Source organism: Aspergillus puulaauensis, chromosome 7, assembly GCF_016861865.1.
Source record: "Aspergillus puulaauensis MK2 DNA, chromosome 7, nearly complete sequence".
NCBI classification, from domain to species: domain Eukaryota; kingdom Fungi; phylum Ascomycota; class Eurotiomycetes; order Eurotiales; family Aspergillaceae; genus Aspergillus; species Aspergillus puulaauensis.
The window spans coordinates 378526-397229 of NC_054863.1; the positions used below are offsets into that span (position 1 = coordinate 378526).

The 18704-nt window shown below is 40.2% G+C and overlaps 3 protein-coding genes across 3 annotated transcripts; all 3 read left to right on the plus strand.

Moving 5' to 3' along the window:
* Positions 1 to 249: 249 nt before the first annotated feature.
* Positions 250 to 2817, plus strand: APUU_70169S (Zn(II)2Cys6 transcription factor; the record flags this gene model as incomplete). The annotated part of the gene is made up of 7 exons (XM_041695012.1): positions 250 to 419; positions 496 to 1383; positions 1443 to 1509; positions 1557 to 1716; positions 1774 to 1957; positions 2016 to 2177; positions 2244 to 2817. 7 exons carry the CDS (start codon positions 250 to 252, stop codon positions 2815 to 2817), a joined length of 2205 nt encoding a protein of 734 aa, XP_041560785.1.
* A 6239-nt stretch (positions 2818 to 9056) lies between these two features.
* APUU_70170S (uncharacterized protein) lies at positions 9057 to 12076 on the plus strand (the record flags this gene model as incomplete). Its single annotated transcript, XM_041695014.1, has 9 exons — positions 9057 to 9434; positions 9491 to 9649; positions 9702 to 10070; positions 10118 to 10494; positions 10548 to 10809; positions 10859 to 11020; positions 11070 to 11327; positions 11390 to 11684; positions 11736 to 12076. The coding sequence occupies 9 exons, from the start codon at positions 9057 to 9059 to the stop codon at positions 12074 to 12076; spliced, it is 2601 nt and encodes an 866-aa protein (XP_041560786.1).
* Positions 12077 to 12653: 577 nt separating this feature from the next.
* APUU_70171S (uncharacterized protein) lies at positions 12654 to 14408 on the plus strand (the record flags this gene model as incomplete). The annotated part of the gene is made up of 6 exons (XM_041695015.1): positions 12654 to 12953; positions 13011 to 13384; positions 13439 to 13727; positions 13788 to 13958; positions 14027 to 14263; positions 14322 to 14408. The coding sequence occupies 6 exons, from the start codon at positions 12654 to 12656 to the stop codon at positions 14406 to 14408; spliced, it is 1458 nt and encodes a 485-aa protein (XP_041560787.1).
* Between the last annotated feature and the right edge of the window lie 4296 nt (positions 14409 to 18704).

Here is an 18704-nt window from a genome sequence, read left to right on the forward strand (position 1 = left end):
TGGTCCCAGACCCACACTTTCAGCCCCGGAATAGCCGAGACATCCACATGCGCTTCCAGCCAATTGTAACCCCCAACTCGGAACAACCCCGCGTTCCTTTTTACATCGGCTTCTTTATGCAGCTTAGTCAACAACCTGTCGGCTTTTTCCTCTTTCCCTGGGCTCTGACATGTTCCCCATGGATAATCCCCCAACACATACCCCTTGCCATGACGGGCTTCCACATACCCCTTGCCCTGAAAGCCCGTCATGGATGTGCCAAACCAGGACCGTATTAGCGCAGACCAGAGGCGCACACGTGTAGCCTGTCGCCGGTGTAACTCGAAGAAGATCAAGTGCAACGCACAGGAAGGGATTCCCTGCAAGGGGTGCCTGTCGACGAATACAACCTGCGTCCCGATCGAATCACAGCGGGGGCGGTATGTGTCAGATTTCTTTCCATCCCCCGGTCTCTGAGAACTACCGCCGGCATCTTTGCTGATCTTCGGCCTCTAGGTATGTTCGCAAACGGCCTCGGACAACTGCACGGAACGCCAGGCAATCACACCACCTCTCTCGGCAGGGGTCAGACAATCCACGCGCCGACGAAACACCGCCCCCTCTCATCGGCAGCAGCGGTATGATAGCCCCTCCGCCGGACACACCTCTCTCTGCGGACGGGGCGTCTAGTACTTCTCGGCAAACACCCGAGGGATCAGATCGTGACAGTGACCGCCGGTTTTATTTGCAAATCGCAGATCAAGGCGTCAATTCAACCCCTCAGCCTATCTCGAGTGAAAAGGGCACACTGTTCCTTGGTGAATCCTTCAGCTTAACATATGTGGTTCACGATGTGTTGGCACCATTTCTCAGCACCGAGTGCGCACCAAACTACCGCAGACGGCTTCATTTTCCGACCAACGAGGAGTTCGACTCATCCATTCAGGGACAAATAAACATCATTGAAGCGCAGGAAAAACTGCTTCGGGATAGAGATCTTCTGTTTCAGCCTGCTCGGAGAGCCTTGTGTCAGCTACTCGACGCGTACTTCAAGTGGTTTCACCCGGCGTTCCCCGTGCTCGAGAAGGTCAAATTTCTGCAGCAATCTAGTGGAAAGAGCTCGTCCCTACTGGTCCTCAATGCGGTGCTCATGATTGCCGTTACAGTCTGTGACGAAGCGGACTTGGCCCTTCTGGGTGTGCACGGGCGCTACAAAGCACGCGAGCTGTTTTACAACCAGGCCCGGGCGTTGTATGAGAGCGACTCAGACCCTGACAAACTGAACAACGTGGTGGCTACGTTCTTGATCAGTTTCTGGTGGGGCGGTCCCAATGATCAAAAGGACTCCTGGCATTGGCTGGGTATTGCAATCAGCTCAGCTCAAAATTTGGGGATGCATCGCTCGTATGTGTAGTATATTCTGCTGTAGCCGCGTACCCGTTCTAACCTTGCCCATCGGTCAGGACGTCCAAGTCTCACATGTCCACTCAACGAGTACGAATGTGGAGGCGCATATGGTGGTGCTTACGGGTAAGCAGGCGCATTATTTCCTCCCCTCTCTTCTGACGTCAATCCAGATAAGGGATGTCCTGGTCAGTAGTTCGATTGGGCGCCCGCAGCACTTTTCGGTGCGTGATTGTGATGTAGAGCTGCTCTCGCCGCATGACCTGGAAGACGAGTTCCAAAGTGAGCCCGAGATGCATTACGCTTGCCAGATGGCACGTCTCTCAACCATCTGTGGGTTCTTTGCGTTCTATCATGAGCATGGTGTCTTCTGAGTAACACCAAAAAAAGTTAGCAGGATCGTTTCATCGCGATATGCTGCAGTCAAAGCAGATAACCCGGCCCAAGAAAAGGCTCAACTTGAGAACGATCTTGATGACTTTCGGGTGCATGTTCCCCAACTTTTAAGATACACTGGAATTGGTGAAGATGGGCGAACCTCTCTGTGGGCTGCCATGCTACTGATGGCATACAAGTTTGTCCCGGCCTCGCCTCCTGCCCAGCTATACTCCCAAGTACTAAAGCCCCTATAGCTTCGGCGTCATTCTGCTGTGTCGGCCCCCACATAGTAACGGTTCAGGCATGTCTCAATCCTGGGGCAACCACGCTAAAGCCTTGGCCGCGGCGAATGAAGTGACGCGGGCGATAGAAGACATACTCTCTCTTTCTATGGGCCGCGTGTGCCAAATTCACACGTACCTACCCCCACCCCTCTCAGTGTGTAAATTACCGAACTGAGCTTACTCTTACGAAAACAACAGGATCCCAGCACTTTTTAACTCTCTCGCCATCCACGTATTTACGATCCTTACCTCGCGCTCTATCGGCCGACAGCTCGCCGAAAACCGAGCACGCACCTGTATGCTCGGTCTAACGTCTCTTCAAGAATCCTGGCCGGTGAGCGGGTGGATCTTGCGCCTTTTCGACTATATCATGGAACGCTTGAAATTCACGTCCAAGCAGCACCCCACCGTCCCCACTACCTTGGGGCAAGGAGGTCTGTTGAGCACGACCACAAGGACCCGGCTCAGGCACAATTTGCACCAGCGCCCATCCGCTCAGCAAGCCGATGCGCCCGGTTCAAACAACCCGCGCCACGCGCATGAAATTGGAACACCATCAAATTACCAACGCACGGTGGTCCATCCGACAGCTACCAGAAACGTGTTCGAGGATCCGGAGGCGCTGCCTGAGATGATGTTGCCGGATTTGTTTGTTCCAGATGAGTATTACGAGGGCGGCCTGGGAGGGGGGCAGGTGGACTTCTTTGACTTGTTAAGGGTTCCAGACTGGGATAATATGGAGCTGGAGGCGCCGCACAACTTCTATCTATAAAGGAAATATCAAACTGTTGGTACAGATCCATCATATGGCCTCTACTATAATTACTATATAAAGTTATGCCTGTGCGGATAGCTATCTATAAATTATATACTAGAAGTATATAATTAATTATAATAGTACAGGCCCGGGAATATAATAGTAATAGAAATATAGTACTAGACTAGTAAGTATTAGTAGCTATAATAAAGTATAGGACTTAAAAATGTTCTCTAGCCTGTCCAGTTTGTATTTATCTCTCAAGAATAAGAATTAAATAAATAGCTAGAATTAAGCTATTAAAGTCTAAGTCTAGATATAGATTATAGTTATTATTTAGTAATCCTACCTACTAACTAAAATAGATCCGGACCTGTAGAAACCATAAATAATAGTTATAGAAAACTATATATCTAGTAAAGTAGGTTATACTAAATAATCTAGTATAATAATTAATATATAATATTAACTAAAAATAAGATAGCCTAATCTAGCTATAATAAAAACTAGTAAATTACAAGAATAAAATTTAAAATTATAAAAAAAAGTAGATATTATATACTAATTTTTTTTTAATTTTTTTTTCAGGTCTAGAGCCTAGTATTAATTATAAAATAAAAAAGAGATTTCTTTATTATATAATTGGTTTTATGTTAACCTTTATAGCTAGGAGATAGATACTATTACCCGGGACTAGTTAATAAATAAAGAATAAAAGCTAGATTTATAAAGACTTAACTAGAAGATTATAAAAAGTAATTCTAGTCTAGAGATAGTATACTCTATAAAATAAAAATCCTATAGCTACTTAATATAACTTCTATAATTAATTTCCTATCTTTATTAGCAGTATTATTAGATCTCCTGTTATATTTCTAACTTTAATCTCAGGATACTTCTATATTAGACCTGAAACTTATACAAGCAAGAGACTTATAAAAATAGTTTCCCTATTACTATATATAGATAACTAGATATTTATAAAGTACCAGGCCTTATTCTATCTTATATCTTATCTACTATAATAATATTAGTCCTGTAATAGCTATATAATATCTAAGACAGGCTTAATACTATATCTCTCCTAAAAGCTAATTCTTATACTTAATAAATATCAGGATAATTACTACTTATATATAAGTTTAAAGAGCTTAATTTACGATTATCTTTCTATTTACTGCTCTACCTTCCATGGGACTAGTAGAAGGGTAATAATATAATTAACTATAGCTACTATAAAATTAGATAATATACTAATTATATATCTTTATATTATATAGAATTATACTGTTTTATTTATATTCCTGAACTATCTTGATCAGCTCTAAGTACTAGGGTAAGCTAACAAGTACTATATTAATCGTATCCACTGGTTATTTATATAGAAATAGAAAGTAACACTTATTCTCTTCTCCTATATATTATTTAGTCTCTGCTTCTAGCCCTAGTATAGATTATATATTAGTAGTCTAAAGAACTCGAGTAATTCTTAAAGAATTTCTAGGGTAGTATTATAATATCAGGTAAGTTCTATAGCTACTAGATAAAGAAATAACTAAAAAAAGATCTTAGATATAAATTTTACTACTAATCTTAATAAATTATAATCCACCCTAGTAAAGTAGGATATATAAGGTCTTTTAATAAGACCTAAAAGTATATATTTTTATATTACTGTTAGAAAAGTAACTTAGTACGCGAATTCAGTAAACTTACTAATTAATTAATATAAAAATAATTAAGAGGTAATATATCGTATTTAAGTATCTAGGGTACAGCTTGAATTTTAGAGCTCTAAATATACTATATTTAACGATGTGACGGTTGGCAGGCGGCCGGAAAGGGCTACTTCAGCGGCCGTTTTAGGTGTCTCTCTAACCAGTCCCTATCTTAGTATTATGTGTGTTTATTCCTACGACCGTATACTTTCCTCCACGCAGAGCCATACTTTTTGGTACCTAGTGCTAAAGTTTTAAAGAAGCTCTTTTATTTAATATTACCTATCTAGCAAATTGCTCTTGCTGCGGTTATAGTAGGGGAAGCTATTTTTAACTCTCTCTCCTCTTCTCTTTTAACTATTATATTCTCTCTAGTTCTAAAACTTATACTAATTATATACTTTCTTTCTTACTTCTATTCCTTCTTCTACTAATAATTCTTAATAGCTTCTATCCTTCTTAATCCAGTTTATCTTTCTAAGTACTTTTATTCTTAATCTTTCTGCTATTACTTTAAGTCTTTACTTTATTGCCTGTTCCCTGTGGGCTGTCTTAATTATAGTAGCTCGCTCCTGACTAGTTAGATATAATAATAAATAGAGTTAGAGCGATAATAGCAGCTCTGATATAAGTAAGATCTTCTTAGATAATAAATCTAAAAATAACTCTAACACCGACCCAGAACTTAATAGCGAGGATTTAGATAGTGATTCTGATAGCCCTGATAATAAGTCCTTTAATAATAAGGGCCAACTGCCTCCGGAATACTACCTGGCTTAAGCGGAGAGTCTAGATATATCATATATCATAACTTTAATAAAAGTAGTATACTGATAAGATCTAGAAGAAGCTAGATAAGACCTGTATATACTAGAATAGGTAGGTAATACTATTAATACTTATACCCTATCAGGTGCTTACTAGTTACTTACTGGCAGGTACTGCTGGTATATTCATGTTGACCTAGTCCTATACTAGTACTTAATCTTAGACTTAGATAAGACAGTTTATTTTCTATATAGATTCTTTTAATAGTAGTATAACATCCGTCGCGGTAAGAACAGTCAGTATTGTCTGGGTATCTAATCTAAGAGCTTACTACAGATATTCTGGAAGTAGTGGCATCTTGTTCTCTAATAGGAGATAGAATCAGGACTGATAAAAGAAATAATTATTAAAGTAGAAGATATAAGTGATTATCTTTCTTAATACTTAATCTAAAGATAAAATAGCTGCTGATTACTTGTAGGTTATTACCCTTATTACCTAGGAAAAAGACCTCAACCTCGCAGGGTAACTGAAGAAGAATATATATATTAAAGATATTACTGAGTTCGCACGCGTTCTCTTAACTATCACTAAGATAATATTTAACTATGGCTGGCAGTATATTTAGATACTTTTTTTTTACTAGCTTATAGTTATTATTATAAGCTGTCCAGGGGTACTCCTGCACCTTTGCTATCAGGACATAGGACTGATACTAATTTAAGACCCGGAAGACAGGCGTCTATGATTATTCATCTTCTTAAAGCCGGATTTCACGAAGAGGTTCCTTGGAAAGAAAGCCCTATAGGTATTATTAATTTCTTTTTAGTTTCTTAGAAGCTGGCCAACTAATAAATATTATTAGGAATAAGTTTAAGATTCTAGAAATTATTTTTAATTTAATCTTGATTCTTAGTTTATATATATCTCTACTAAGTATGCTTTTTTACATTAATGGCTTTAAGAGAATATCTAAAACTAGACTAGTGCTAGATTCTCTAGAGAAACTGTATTAGACATGCACAACCCGCCCCAAAATCCTGAACCCGATCCGCCCCGAACCCGCATGGGTTTGGGTTCGGGTCAACTATCTAGAACCCGCGGGTTAGGGTTAAACCTGCAGAACCCGCACTAAACCTAGTATAGTAATAAAATAGGGTTATTATAATTAGCCCTATACTATTTAGGTAATAAAATTACTGTATTAGGTTTAGTGCGGGTTCTGCGGGTATTTGCGGGGCGGGTTTAGCAAGGTCTTGACCCATGCGGGTTGGGTTCCTTGAGGCCTCGACCCGCCCCAACCCAACCCGTATGCATGTCTAAACTGTATAGCCTAGGGGTACTAGATAGCTTAGACTAACAGACATTACTATTAAAGAATAAATTACTGGATAAGTTTATGTTTTATTAAGTGGAACGTGAATCTACCGGATATTAAATTATCTTAGAAAAGTAAATAACGGCGTCTATAGTAGGATTTAGGTTCTGTTAAGATAGTAAGATCACAGGCTTTGATCAGGTCACGCACCCGTATAACCTGCGATATGCTGGAGCTAAAGAGTTTAATAATAATAGTAAGTATTCCTTAATCTTTTAATTCTTAATTCTCTTACTTAACTGATATCTAACCTAATGGATAGAGGAAGTTTCTGATATCCTCTAGAATATTATCCTCTAGTATTTAGATATGCGAATCTTTATAAGGCATTACAAGGTAGATGTCGATATTAATATTCAGGGTATTATCTGTAAAATAGGGTCTCAAACACTGTTAGTACGGTTTACCTGTTTATTTAGTATATTAATTAATCCAGACCGACTGTTTAAGCTCTCCGCCGAAGAATCTAGGTCTCTTAACAAGCTTCCGGGGGTGCTTGCACGGTAGGATAGAGTTAATAAACATAAGTGTAGGTAGGAGTATTATAAAGCTAAGCTAGAGTATACTAATATAGTATGTTAGGCTGTCTTTAGAGATCTTAAGAAAGAAGTGCTCTTTAATCACTATAGTAAGCTATAGGAGAAGCTGGAAGTTCTTATAGAATAAATAGTAGAAGTAAAGCGGAAGTATAATATTACTATTTATAAAGTATGAACTATATAATAAAAAGCAACAGCAGCGGAACTAATAGATCTAAGAGAATCTGAAGCAGTATAGAAATAAGTAACCCGTGCTTGACCTTAAACAGTAATTAGCCGGGAAGCTGGTGAATATAAAGATAATAGATATTCTTAAATATAAAGGCTTTATGGCTCTACAGTATCTAATTATTATTAACACCATACTAACTGTACCGGGTATTACTGTTAAAGCAGAGCATCGGCGCTGGATTAATATAATAAATATAATGACTGTATTCTGCCCTATAGAAGAAGGGTAACTAATACCTTAATTTATATGATCTGGCCGCCGGCCTATATCTGATAATAATAATAATATTTATAAATCCGGACTCCCTGCTAAACAGCCTCAACACGTGCTGGAGGATAATACTGAGATTATCCTGTACTAAGCTATAGAGTCCGTGCGGGTTAAAAATTAGAAAGAATAACTGATAGTCTGCTTTCTATACCTAAGAAACCCTAATATCCCGCTAAAGAGCTGGATTATAAAATATAAAATACCTGGTTTACTTACCAGGTATTTTCTATAAAAATATATTAATCCTCTCTAGCTGATCAAAGGGGTTGAGTATAACATCTGTAGGATGGAATTACTTGCCCGGAAAGCTGATCTCTTGAATTATACTAAAATCTGCTTAGACATGCATACGGGTTGGGTTGGGGCGGGTCAAGGCCTCGCGGACCCCAACCCGCAGCGGGTTTGGGTATTAATAATATTAAACCAACCCATAATAGGTTTGGGGCGGGTTCTGCGGGTTTAACCTATTAAACCCGGAGATTAACAGGACTAACCTACTATAGTAAGATACTATACTAAATAGAGCTAGACTAAATATTTAATTAGGATAGGTTAGAAAACCCGACCCAACCCATTTTTTATACTATAATATTATTTTAAGTTAGTACTAGAATAGGGATAAGAATTAAGTAGTTCTAAGGATTAGATAGTTACTAGAATTATATAGTTACTAGGCAGAGGCTAGGATCAGGCAGTTAGATAGTTTGTAAATAGAAGATATTAAGGCTAGGATCAGATGATTGCTAGGTTCAAGTAGTTACTAGGATCAAGCGGAGGCTAGGATCAGGTGGTTAAGTGGTTCGTGAAGCGGTTCGTGAAGTGGTTCGTGAATAGGAGATATCAAAACTAGGATCGAGCGGTTGCCAGGATCGGGCGGTTGCTAGGATCAAGCGGAGGCTAGGATCAGGTGGTTAAGTGGTTCATGAAGCGGTTCGTGAAGTGGTTCGTGAATAGGAGATATCAAGACTAGGATCGAGCGGTTGCCAGGATCGGGCGGTTGCTAGGATCAAGCGGAGGCTAGGATCAGGTGGTTAAGTGGTTCGTGAAGCGGTTCGTGAAGTAGTCTGTGAATAGGAGATATCAAGTCTAGGATCGAGTGGTTACTAGGATCAGGCGGTTAGGTGGTTCGTGAACAGGGGAAAATCTAACAATAATTATTATCATCAGTGAATATAGTAGTGAATATGTAGAAGGGTTAAGATACCATCTCTCACCTGTCAAGGGTAATTTTGATTTCTTCTTTCTAGGTGTCTGGGTTTTTCGTTTCTGAACCCTATTTCTGAAATCCAGCAATCTTTTCACGAACTTATCAGTAGTTTCCAGTTAAATCTAACCATTGTTAGATTCCAATGCCACCAAAAAGTGCCGGGAGGCAGACTGCCTCTCCCAAGGCTAGATCGCGAGCGCCCCAAACCGGTCTTATTGCAACTGAAGATACAACACAGGAAAAACTTGGGGACCACTTCCTGGGAACCTTGATAATCGATATACGCCGCCTTGACTGGGTGTGGTCAGTTGAGCAAGGACGGAACCGAACAATTTCTGACCGTCTAGTTCGCCAACTCGTCAGCGCGTTCCAACACGGAATCCAACGATATTCTAATCGCACACGGCTTACTGTGACTGTTCGGAAGGAGGAGTTCGCAAGCATTCTTCAGTCATATATAGCAGATGGCGTGACTTTAGAGGATGTGGAAAATAGAGTCAAAGTCAGTAGAGGCAGCGAGGTATGATTCTAACCATGGTTAGTTTTTTCTGGGTGATACTGGACTAATAAAACTAGGGATCGTTTATTAGATATTCCGGGCCGGTTCGACCTGTTCTCCGAAATGGTCAACATCGCGTCGAGGCACTTCTTACGTTATTAGAGGAACAGGCGAAACTTGCACAGCAAGGGGCAAATGATCAGTATGGTAACGTAATTCAAGCCCCTGAAGTCAAGGTAGTTATTTTCTAACCATGGTTAAAATCAAAATTCATCTAACAATCGGTAGGACTATTGCTGGGCAATCGACTTATATGCTATTGATGATCTGGATTCGAATTTACTGGCCGCGCTCTGCGCGAATAGTAAACCCGTCAGCCTTCAAAACTCCGAGGGTTATACTGCATATTATGTCATATCGAAATGGAATGTCCTGTCTGCCGAGGATCAGCAGAAACTAACTTCAAGCAAGACCGAATTTGACAGCTGGCTATATCAAACATTTGGGATCACCCCGGATACCACCCCTCGAATCAAGCCAATTCTCCGTAATGATGCGTGGAAGAATAGTTGTTTTCGTTACGTGTCGACTCGCTATGGCGAGGCGACATTTAATTGGGCCTTGATCACTAGAATGTTGGGAACTCGACTTGATTTCGTGAGTTTTCATGCACACTCTCTTATTATTATTCTAACCATTGTTAGATTTGGATCGCCGAATTCAAGAAGTACTTTCATTTCATGTCGAAGATCCTTGGGGGATCGGAAAACCTGCTGCACAAGAATGATTTTATGAAGATCTTCTCCCTTCCTGCTGGAAGACCCGACTTTCACTTACGTCTTCTATTTTTTCCGAACACATCTGATTATTGGGACGGGAAAACCCCGCATAAACGCCCATTTGCCCTCCCGGTTGAATATCGATCGAATAAGGCCCTGCCGAAACTGTCTAAACCAGTCCATGTTGGTGGAGCTAATTTCGAACATCGTCGGCCTGACTTCATGGATATGTTGGATGAGAAGCAATACGTCAGGATCTTCCATGCACTTCGTGATAACCGTGACTTGGAGTGTCCTAGTTGGTAGGTGATTTTCTAACCAAAGTTAAATATTACTTGATACTAATAATGAGAAGGTCGGACTGGACCCAACTTGAGAAGCATCCAGTCAAGCCAACTTGCCAGCTACTAAAGCATATTCTAACATGGGTAGAACCAACATGGAAGTTTCCTGAGCGGGCGAATCACGCACTACAATACTTTCATTTTACAACAGAGGTTAAGCGACTCATGCTTAATGAGGATACAGATACAGAGATTGCCCGGCAGTTCATCCTGACAATTCTTAAGGAGGTTAAACAGGAGACTATGTGGAGAGACACCGTGGTCGAAACAGAGGTAAAATATTTCTAACCAATGTTAGAAATATTCAGCTAATAAATACTAGCTCAAGACATTACCGACAAACTTACTGGATGAGGGAAAAAATGAAGACTATCTACAACGATTTACCAAGACTTGTTGGGCCAATATCGTCAACCTGGTGACCCACCAGAAAGCGGACTGCCTCAGGGGTGATATGGCTCAATTCAACAATAAAACAACCCTTGTAAGTGAAGCTTCTAACCATAGTTAGAATAATACTAATGGGATTATAGCAAGACCAACTCCTGCCAACCCCAACATGGGGAAATATCATTGTTGACACTAATTTTCGTGATAACATGATGTTGCTCAAGACTCCAGCTCTTGACAACCCGTTGACCCGTGCTGCATTTGCTGACGAGGGGGATGTTTTTGGCGCTTTGATCCACTACCGTGAATTAAAGCGGAAAATGCTCCTGACCCTTGAGTGGGGCTATATCATACCGCTTGGAAAGAATTCCCTTCGTCCGAAAAATTTGATCGCTTCTATGGTTAGTATCTACATACTCTCTTTCTAACCATGGTTAGATTGAGTTATTAATTTCATTGGCAGGAGGAATACATAGCTGCGGCTGAAGTGCTTGTAGAACTCGACATGGCATTGCAGAAAGTGGGGTATAACCTCGACCGTGATAACTTCAATGAGGACCTAGGATCATTCACTCTTAGGAGAGATATTGCCCGACCAGTCGATACTCGACCAGAAAAACCAGGTTTTCAAGATGCGCGCCCTCTGAAGTACAAGACATTAGAGGAAGAATACCTTGATGAGTTCAAACGCGCCCGGCGTCAGCGGATGAACATGATGGTTGAAAGATCCGGCACTAGAAAACGCAAGAGAGGTGATCGTAAGTTTCTAACCATGGTTAGAAATTACAGGGTTACTAACAGGATGTTAGCTGACCCCACACTCACGACTGTTCGCACTATCCTCGAGATGCCGATACCCGTTGACATCAGGCAACTAGATGGAAACCGTATCGATGCCGACACGCATCTGCAAGCGACTAACCGAATCAAGCAAAAATGCCTGGAATACGTTAACATGGCTGACGAGACTCGAGCGACTCAAGGTACCCAGAAATGGTTGGAATTAAAGGATTTATATGCCTATTACAAGCTACAGATGCCAGAGGATGAAATGGAAGATCTTGAAGTAGAACCGACTCCTGGAGATGATGGCGCGGCGGGTGCTGAAACGGCGGATGTGGACCAAGCGGATCAGGAGATGCCTAATTAATTGAATATTCTAACCATGGTTAGAATGTCTTGAGTAAGGCAACAGTATCAGGTACTGACTCTACAGCTCCGTTGTCCAACAGCCTACTCTATGATTTAGTGAAAGATGCGAATGCAATACTACATAGGAAATAGTTGAAATAACACAAGATTCAAGTTGAAATTGTTTATCTATACATACAGTAGAGAGTAGATATACTTAGGATCAGTAGTTGAGGTACCACGGACTAGTATTAAGTAGTAGGTTCTTATACTATACAAAGTGAAGCTGGCTTGAATACAGATATATATTTTCATACATGTCCTTAGTCCTTTTACTGTAGTTGTTATCAGTTTAGTAACCTTAAGACTATTGCAAATCGCAGCCTTTATTGGTTAGTTCTACTTATGTAATCTATGACACTAGGTTAGATATTAATAATCTATAATTACTGTTCATCGGTATTTCTGATTCTGATTCTCTATTTTCCCTATTATTCCTCTATACACAACCTCATTCCTTGATCAACTATATCTTAAACAGTACTATATACAGAGTAATCTAACTATAGTTAGATTACTCGCTTTACAGTATAACTATGGCACGAGGTGGAATCCAGTTATCTCTCGAGACAGAGGGTGCTACAGCATGTCGGTTGCTGCGTCATTTTACCAGACTCTCCCCTGATCAGCAGAAGGAATTGCTGAAACCCAGGGCATTTAATAAGTGGCTCCACAATGCTCTGGATATTCAGAAGGCAAGCACGGCACGTGTATTAGCGGTAATCCGGCATGATACCTTCCGATATATTACATTAGATTTATGTGAAACAGACTATGGCAAGAAATTCTTTACCTGGTCTCTTCTCGAACAGATTGTAAATTCTAAACTGGACCATGTAAGTTCCTCCCCTTTGCTATAATATTTATTTAACTGGTTAACTAACCATGGTTAGATATGGGTTCGCGAGATTAAGAAATTTCTCGACTTCGGCCATACTATTTTCCAACATCATATTAATGATATTGTATCTGATGACTGGGTTAAGATACTAGAACTCAAGCCAGAAGACTGGAATAGTCAATTACAAGTCCTGTTTTTCCCGACGTCTTGTGATAATAGCTGTGGGGAAAGTAACTCCAACTTTCCTGGGGCCTTCATAACTTCCTTGAAGGATTATCCTGTACTAGGCTCTTCAGGTATGCCTATTACTGGAGAAAGTATTATACTCTCCCGACGTCCAGGCTTTCTTTCAAGTCTTTCAGATATTGAGTACCAAGATATATGGCAAAGGCTTTATAATATAAAGCCGTCTATTATCCCTACATGGTATATTACCGTTATGGCTTAACTATTGATTTAGTACTTAAACGTTTTGTTTAGGCATTCATGGTATATAAGTGAGAGGAATATTTCATCAAAGGTTATAAGTATCCTGAACCATATTACTCGTTGGGTGCAACCAGACTGGGTTTATCCGGAACGTGCAAGTAAGGAGCTGAAGGAATTTTCCTGGGCAAACTACTTCACACACTTATTATGGAAGACCCATAATAAATGTTCTACCTTGCCACAGTCAGCCTACCATGAACAGGCAGAGGTTTTCATTACTAAATTATGGGATCAAGTAAAGTCTGATCCACAATGGTGTGACCCTTGTTATGAAAATCTGGTGAGTAACTCAGTATCCACAAAATCTTTTCTTGTTAGATTAGGCTGATCTGGTTTCAAGCTTCCGGTATCTCTTCCATCAGAAACCTTTATATCTGGAGGTGTTGAAATGAATAAATACTGTCAGCGGTTCAAGCTATCACATTGGTATCAGGTCTTAGTTCTGGTGGTAGTATCATTCCCTTCACAATTAAGGGGCTCAATGGAGCCACTAAATGATTTGGCTAAAGCAGTTCGTGATATGGATTTTCTATATAATCTAACTTTGGTTAGAAAATATGCTGATCTAGATGATCCTAGGGGGACTCTTTATCCCGCTATTCAAGTTGGGGGCTCAACATTTGCCACGCCAATTTCGAGCATAACCAACAGTTACGCCTACTTCCAGGACTGAATACTCCTCCGAATCATCAATATATTATTTCAGAAGGAGACCTATTTAGGGCAATAGTACACTATCGTCTACTAAAACAGGCATTACTTGAAACTCATAATCCTGGGTTATCTAGTTCTACAACAACGGGTATCCAATCCCTGGTACGTACATTATTCTAACTTTTAGTTCTAATACCGCTGATCCTTATTTCTCCTCCAGGATCAATACAAGGCCGCGGTTATCCTTCTAAAAGAAAAGGCAGAAATTTTAAATAAATATGGATGGCAGGCATATCCAGATGATTAGAATAAAGATCTGGAGGCTTTTACTATATCTCAATTACAGAGATATAGTAAAAGAGCAGATATATGTCCTGGTTTTCTTACCACAACGTATCCAAAACTATTTAAGAACCCAAGAGGTATAATATCAACCAAGCGGAAGGAAATTAGTAGGGATGAAGATCAGTTAGAGAAGAAGGATAATCATATCTTAAAACAAGCAAAGAGAGACAGGACTCTATAAGCTAGGATAACTCGGTATAGTTTCTCTTTCTAAACTCTCTTATTAATATAATAATCTTAGTATTATTAGGATTTTATTTCTTTCTATATTATAGCTCTCTTTTATATCCTTAATACTTTACAGTATACTTACTTTTACAGTACTATACATTTATCATGTCTCAATCACAACATTTAGGGTCAGATTTATTTTCTGATTTCTCTTATAACTGCAGTTCACCTCTAATACAATTAACACCATCATGTTCAACACCGCTTTCAAATTCTAATCCAACGGTAATATCCTTTCATGAAGAACCAAACCATCTTCCTTCAACTACAAACACAGAATCTATCCGAGGCCTGAGGTATTATAAATACCCTACACCACAGCTTTTTCCAGACCAGAGAGAACTATCCCAGGCAAGAGAATAATTTACTCTATGGTGGCGAAAAACCTCCATCGGAGAATATATTATACATCATGTCAAGGAGCAAATTCACTGGGGAGCAGAGGGTCGAAGATCACGAGGATAGGATCTATTTATTGAAATTACTGAGATTCCAAGTAGGAAGCCTAAGGTTTGCTGCCATCACTGCAAGACTATTATGAATCATCCCTCCTACAGGCGCACAGGAACCAAGTCTATGAACGCCCATCCAGACAGTTTAAATTGCGGAAGACATAAACCAAAACCCAATAATACTTCTCAATCAACACATCGTGCAATTGCTAGCCTTCTTGAACGGGGAAAGGTGAGTCATAGAATTCTAACCATGGTTAGATGTTCTACTCATAATAAAGAAGAATAGTGAGACACTTGGCCAATATTCGCATCAGAATCTTATCAATGAGATTACCCGATTTATTATCTCCTGTCGACTACCGTTTACAACTACAGACAATGTATTCTTCCGCCGGATCCTTCATATGATATGCAGCCCTTCGATCAACCTGTATATTCCTGGCCGTAATCAGATTCGATCACGTCTTTTGGAACTGTCTTCTGTAATATCGGAACATATTCTCGACTATTTCCCTCCTGACTCCCGAATGTTAATTGCACTTGACTGCTGGACGAGCCCACACCAGAAGCCTTTTATGGCAATTACAGGCTATTTTATTGATTCAGACTGGAACTATCAGGAGATCTTACTTAGGTTTCCTCCTTTACAAGGAGATCACTCAGGTAAAGAACTAGCTAGGGTTGTTGCTTCAACAATCCGTAAGTTTCAGCTTGGCTCTCGCATACTGGGTATCACGACTGATAATGCATCTAACAATACTACCATGTTTGCTGAACTAACACAAATCCTAAAGGATGAGCTGAATAATGAGCACTCTTCACTTCTCAGTACTGCAGTTGACCCTAATTTTGCTGCTGTTCTTCGATCTGCCCATCATATCCCTTGTCTTACACATGTCATTCAACTCTCTGTGAAAGCATTCTTAGATGAACTAAGAATTACACCTAAGAATGATAATGTTCAGTTCTCCTGGGATAAAAGCGAGAGCCGAGTAAAACAGAAAGGGATTATTGGTACACTTGAGAAGGTATGATACTTCCATTATTTCTAACCATAGTTAGAATACTACTAATATATAACATCTATCCTAGATCCGCAAGATTAGCCGCTTTATTAATGCAAGCCCGCAGCGCCGACAAGCCTTTGAGATCGAACAACAAAAATCGGTTGATTATATCGGACACCCATTAGTACTATTTCTTGATTGCCGCACCCGTTGGAACTCGACATATGAGATGCTCAAGCGCGCCTATCAGCTTCGGATTGCTATTGATCACTATATTACAGCAAATACAAAGTACGATCTCTCGAGTCTTGTGATGACACCGGCAGAATGGCGTCAAGTCGCATATCTTCGAGAGCTTCTCCGTGAGTTTGCTATCTATACCGTCAGTCTCTCCGAACATACCGGGACAACAATTCATCGTGTCTATGATATATATGATTCACTTTTCAACCATATTGAAGACTATCTTACAAGACTGTTAAACAAGCAGTTTCGTTGGAAGAAGATTCTTTACAAGGGCCTTGAAGCAGCACAAGATAAGCTGAGGAAATACTATCAGGATACCTATGAGTTTCATGGGGATATGTATGCAATTGCAACTATCCTAAATCCATGCAGCAAACTCGAGGGCTTTAGAGGTGCATCCTGGAGTAATGATAGAGGGCGGAACTATACTCGACGATACAAAGAGAAACTTACTGAGGTCTATACCTACTATGCAACACAATTTCCGTTACTGGTTCAGACATCAGTATTAGAGGAGCCTACAGGTCTGCTTGAGAAAGCTTTATATGATTCAAAACGCCGCCGTCTATCTCCAGAAGAGACAGCTCCATCAGGGAGATATTTAGAGTTACGAACTTATCTTACTGAAAGTAAGTATTCGCACCTTCTCCAATACTGGATCCTTGATATAATAATTCTAACTATGGTTAAATTATACAGATCTTGAACATCCATCAGCCTGCTCTGATATTCTTACTTGGTGGTCAATACACCAGTCGCGCTTCCCGATCCTTGCTCGCATCGCTCGTGATTTCCTTGCAATTCCGGTATCAGGTGTTGGTGTTGAGAATCTCTTTAATACTGCTCGGGATATCTGTCACTATCGTCGAAGTCAGCTGGCACCTGAGACTATTGAGGCAAGTATTATACAGATGTGCAGTGACCGGTTCAAACTCAAGCAAGAGTATATGTTCCTATAAGATAGTATTGAGGATCCTGAGAGGCATAATATTCCGTTACATCCAACAAGTGAGGAGGTTTTTGAATTCGATTATGATGATAGGATAAGTGATTCAGAGGATGAAGCTGGCTTGGAAGACGATGAACTTTCTTGGGATAGGGGTTTCTTTGACGATATTGAAGGTATTAATGGTACTGGTGAGGAACAGGTACTATCACACGTACCAGAAGGACAGGTTAGAGTTGAATTACCAGTAGCAGTAACTCCCCAACCTTCTATAGTACCTACTTCACGGGCTTTACGTCAACAGAGACAGTCCCCCGGCCATTATCATCGACTAAATAATGGTCGGTAGATACTAGATAATATATATTATATAATATATATTTTAAGATTGACTTCTTATATATTTTAGTATATATCTCTCTCCTGCAGGAGTAGTCGGTAGATCTATAATCTAACTATTGTTAGAAGTAATTATATTAGTTATAAGTAGGGTGGGTTGGGTTATGGGTTCGGGTTATTCCTAGATCCCCAACCCATTAAATAACCTAACCCCGCCGCGGGTTTAGGTATATTCAACCCAACCCACAGCGGGTATAAGAAAACTAACCCGGACCCGGACCCAGGTGGGTTCGGGGCGGATCGGGTATAGGATTTCAGGGCGGGTTGTGCATGTCTAAATCTGCTACAGAATAGTCGTGCGAGGCTGAATATAGGGAAAGCTAGCACAGGAATATTAACTAGCTTGATTTATGTTATAGTAATAAAATGTTATTTAAGTCATTCTTAATTAATATTAATGTATTTTCTGGTACAGTACAGGCTTTGTTTGTTTGTTATAATATATATAATAGATTCTAGCTTTATTAATATATAGCCCTGGGTGCCAGGTCTTCAAATTTTCATGACATATTCACTCTCATTTGCATTTTGCTTTGATGTGGACCCCCACATGGCTAATTTCTTGTTGTAACAGGTCGCTTTTGACGCCAGTTGTCTTCTTCTGCTTCTTGATAATTTTCCTCACCTTCTCCTCAACCCTAAGAGGAACCTGTCAAGATCCTCACTCTCTTAAGAGAGCACTTCTGAGTCATGCTTTTTAAGTTCACTTAATTTATGTGATGGTATAACTATGAATATATTCCTATAAGTATCTGCTTATGAGCTAATATATGAGACAGCCTGATACGGCTTTATATTATGTTATTATCTTATTAGCCACGAGGCTGTTTAGCTAAGGAGAGCTTTAAGTACTGAAGTACTCACGCCTTCAGCATAACTATATAACTCTGATTAGTTTACAGCTGATCCCCTGCTTCAGCGGTTCAGCGTCTTCCTGCTGCTAAGGGACAGGACGAGAACAGAGCGCTGCGGTG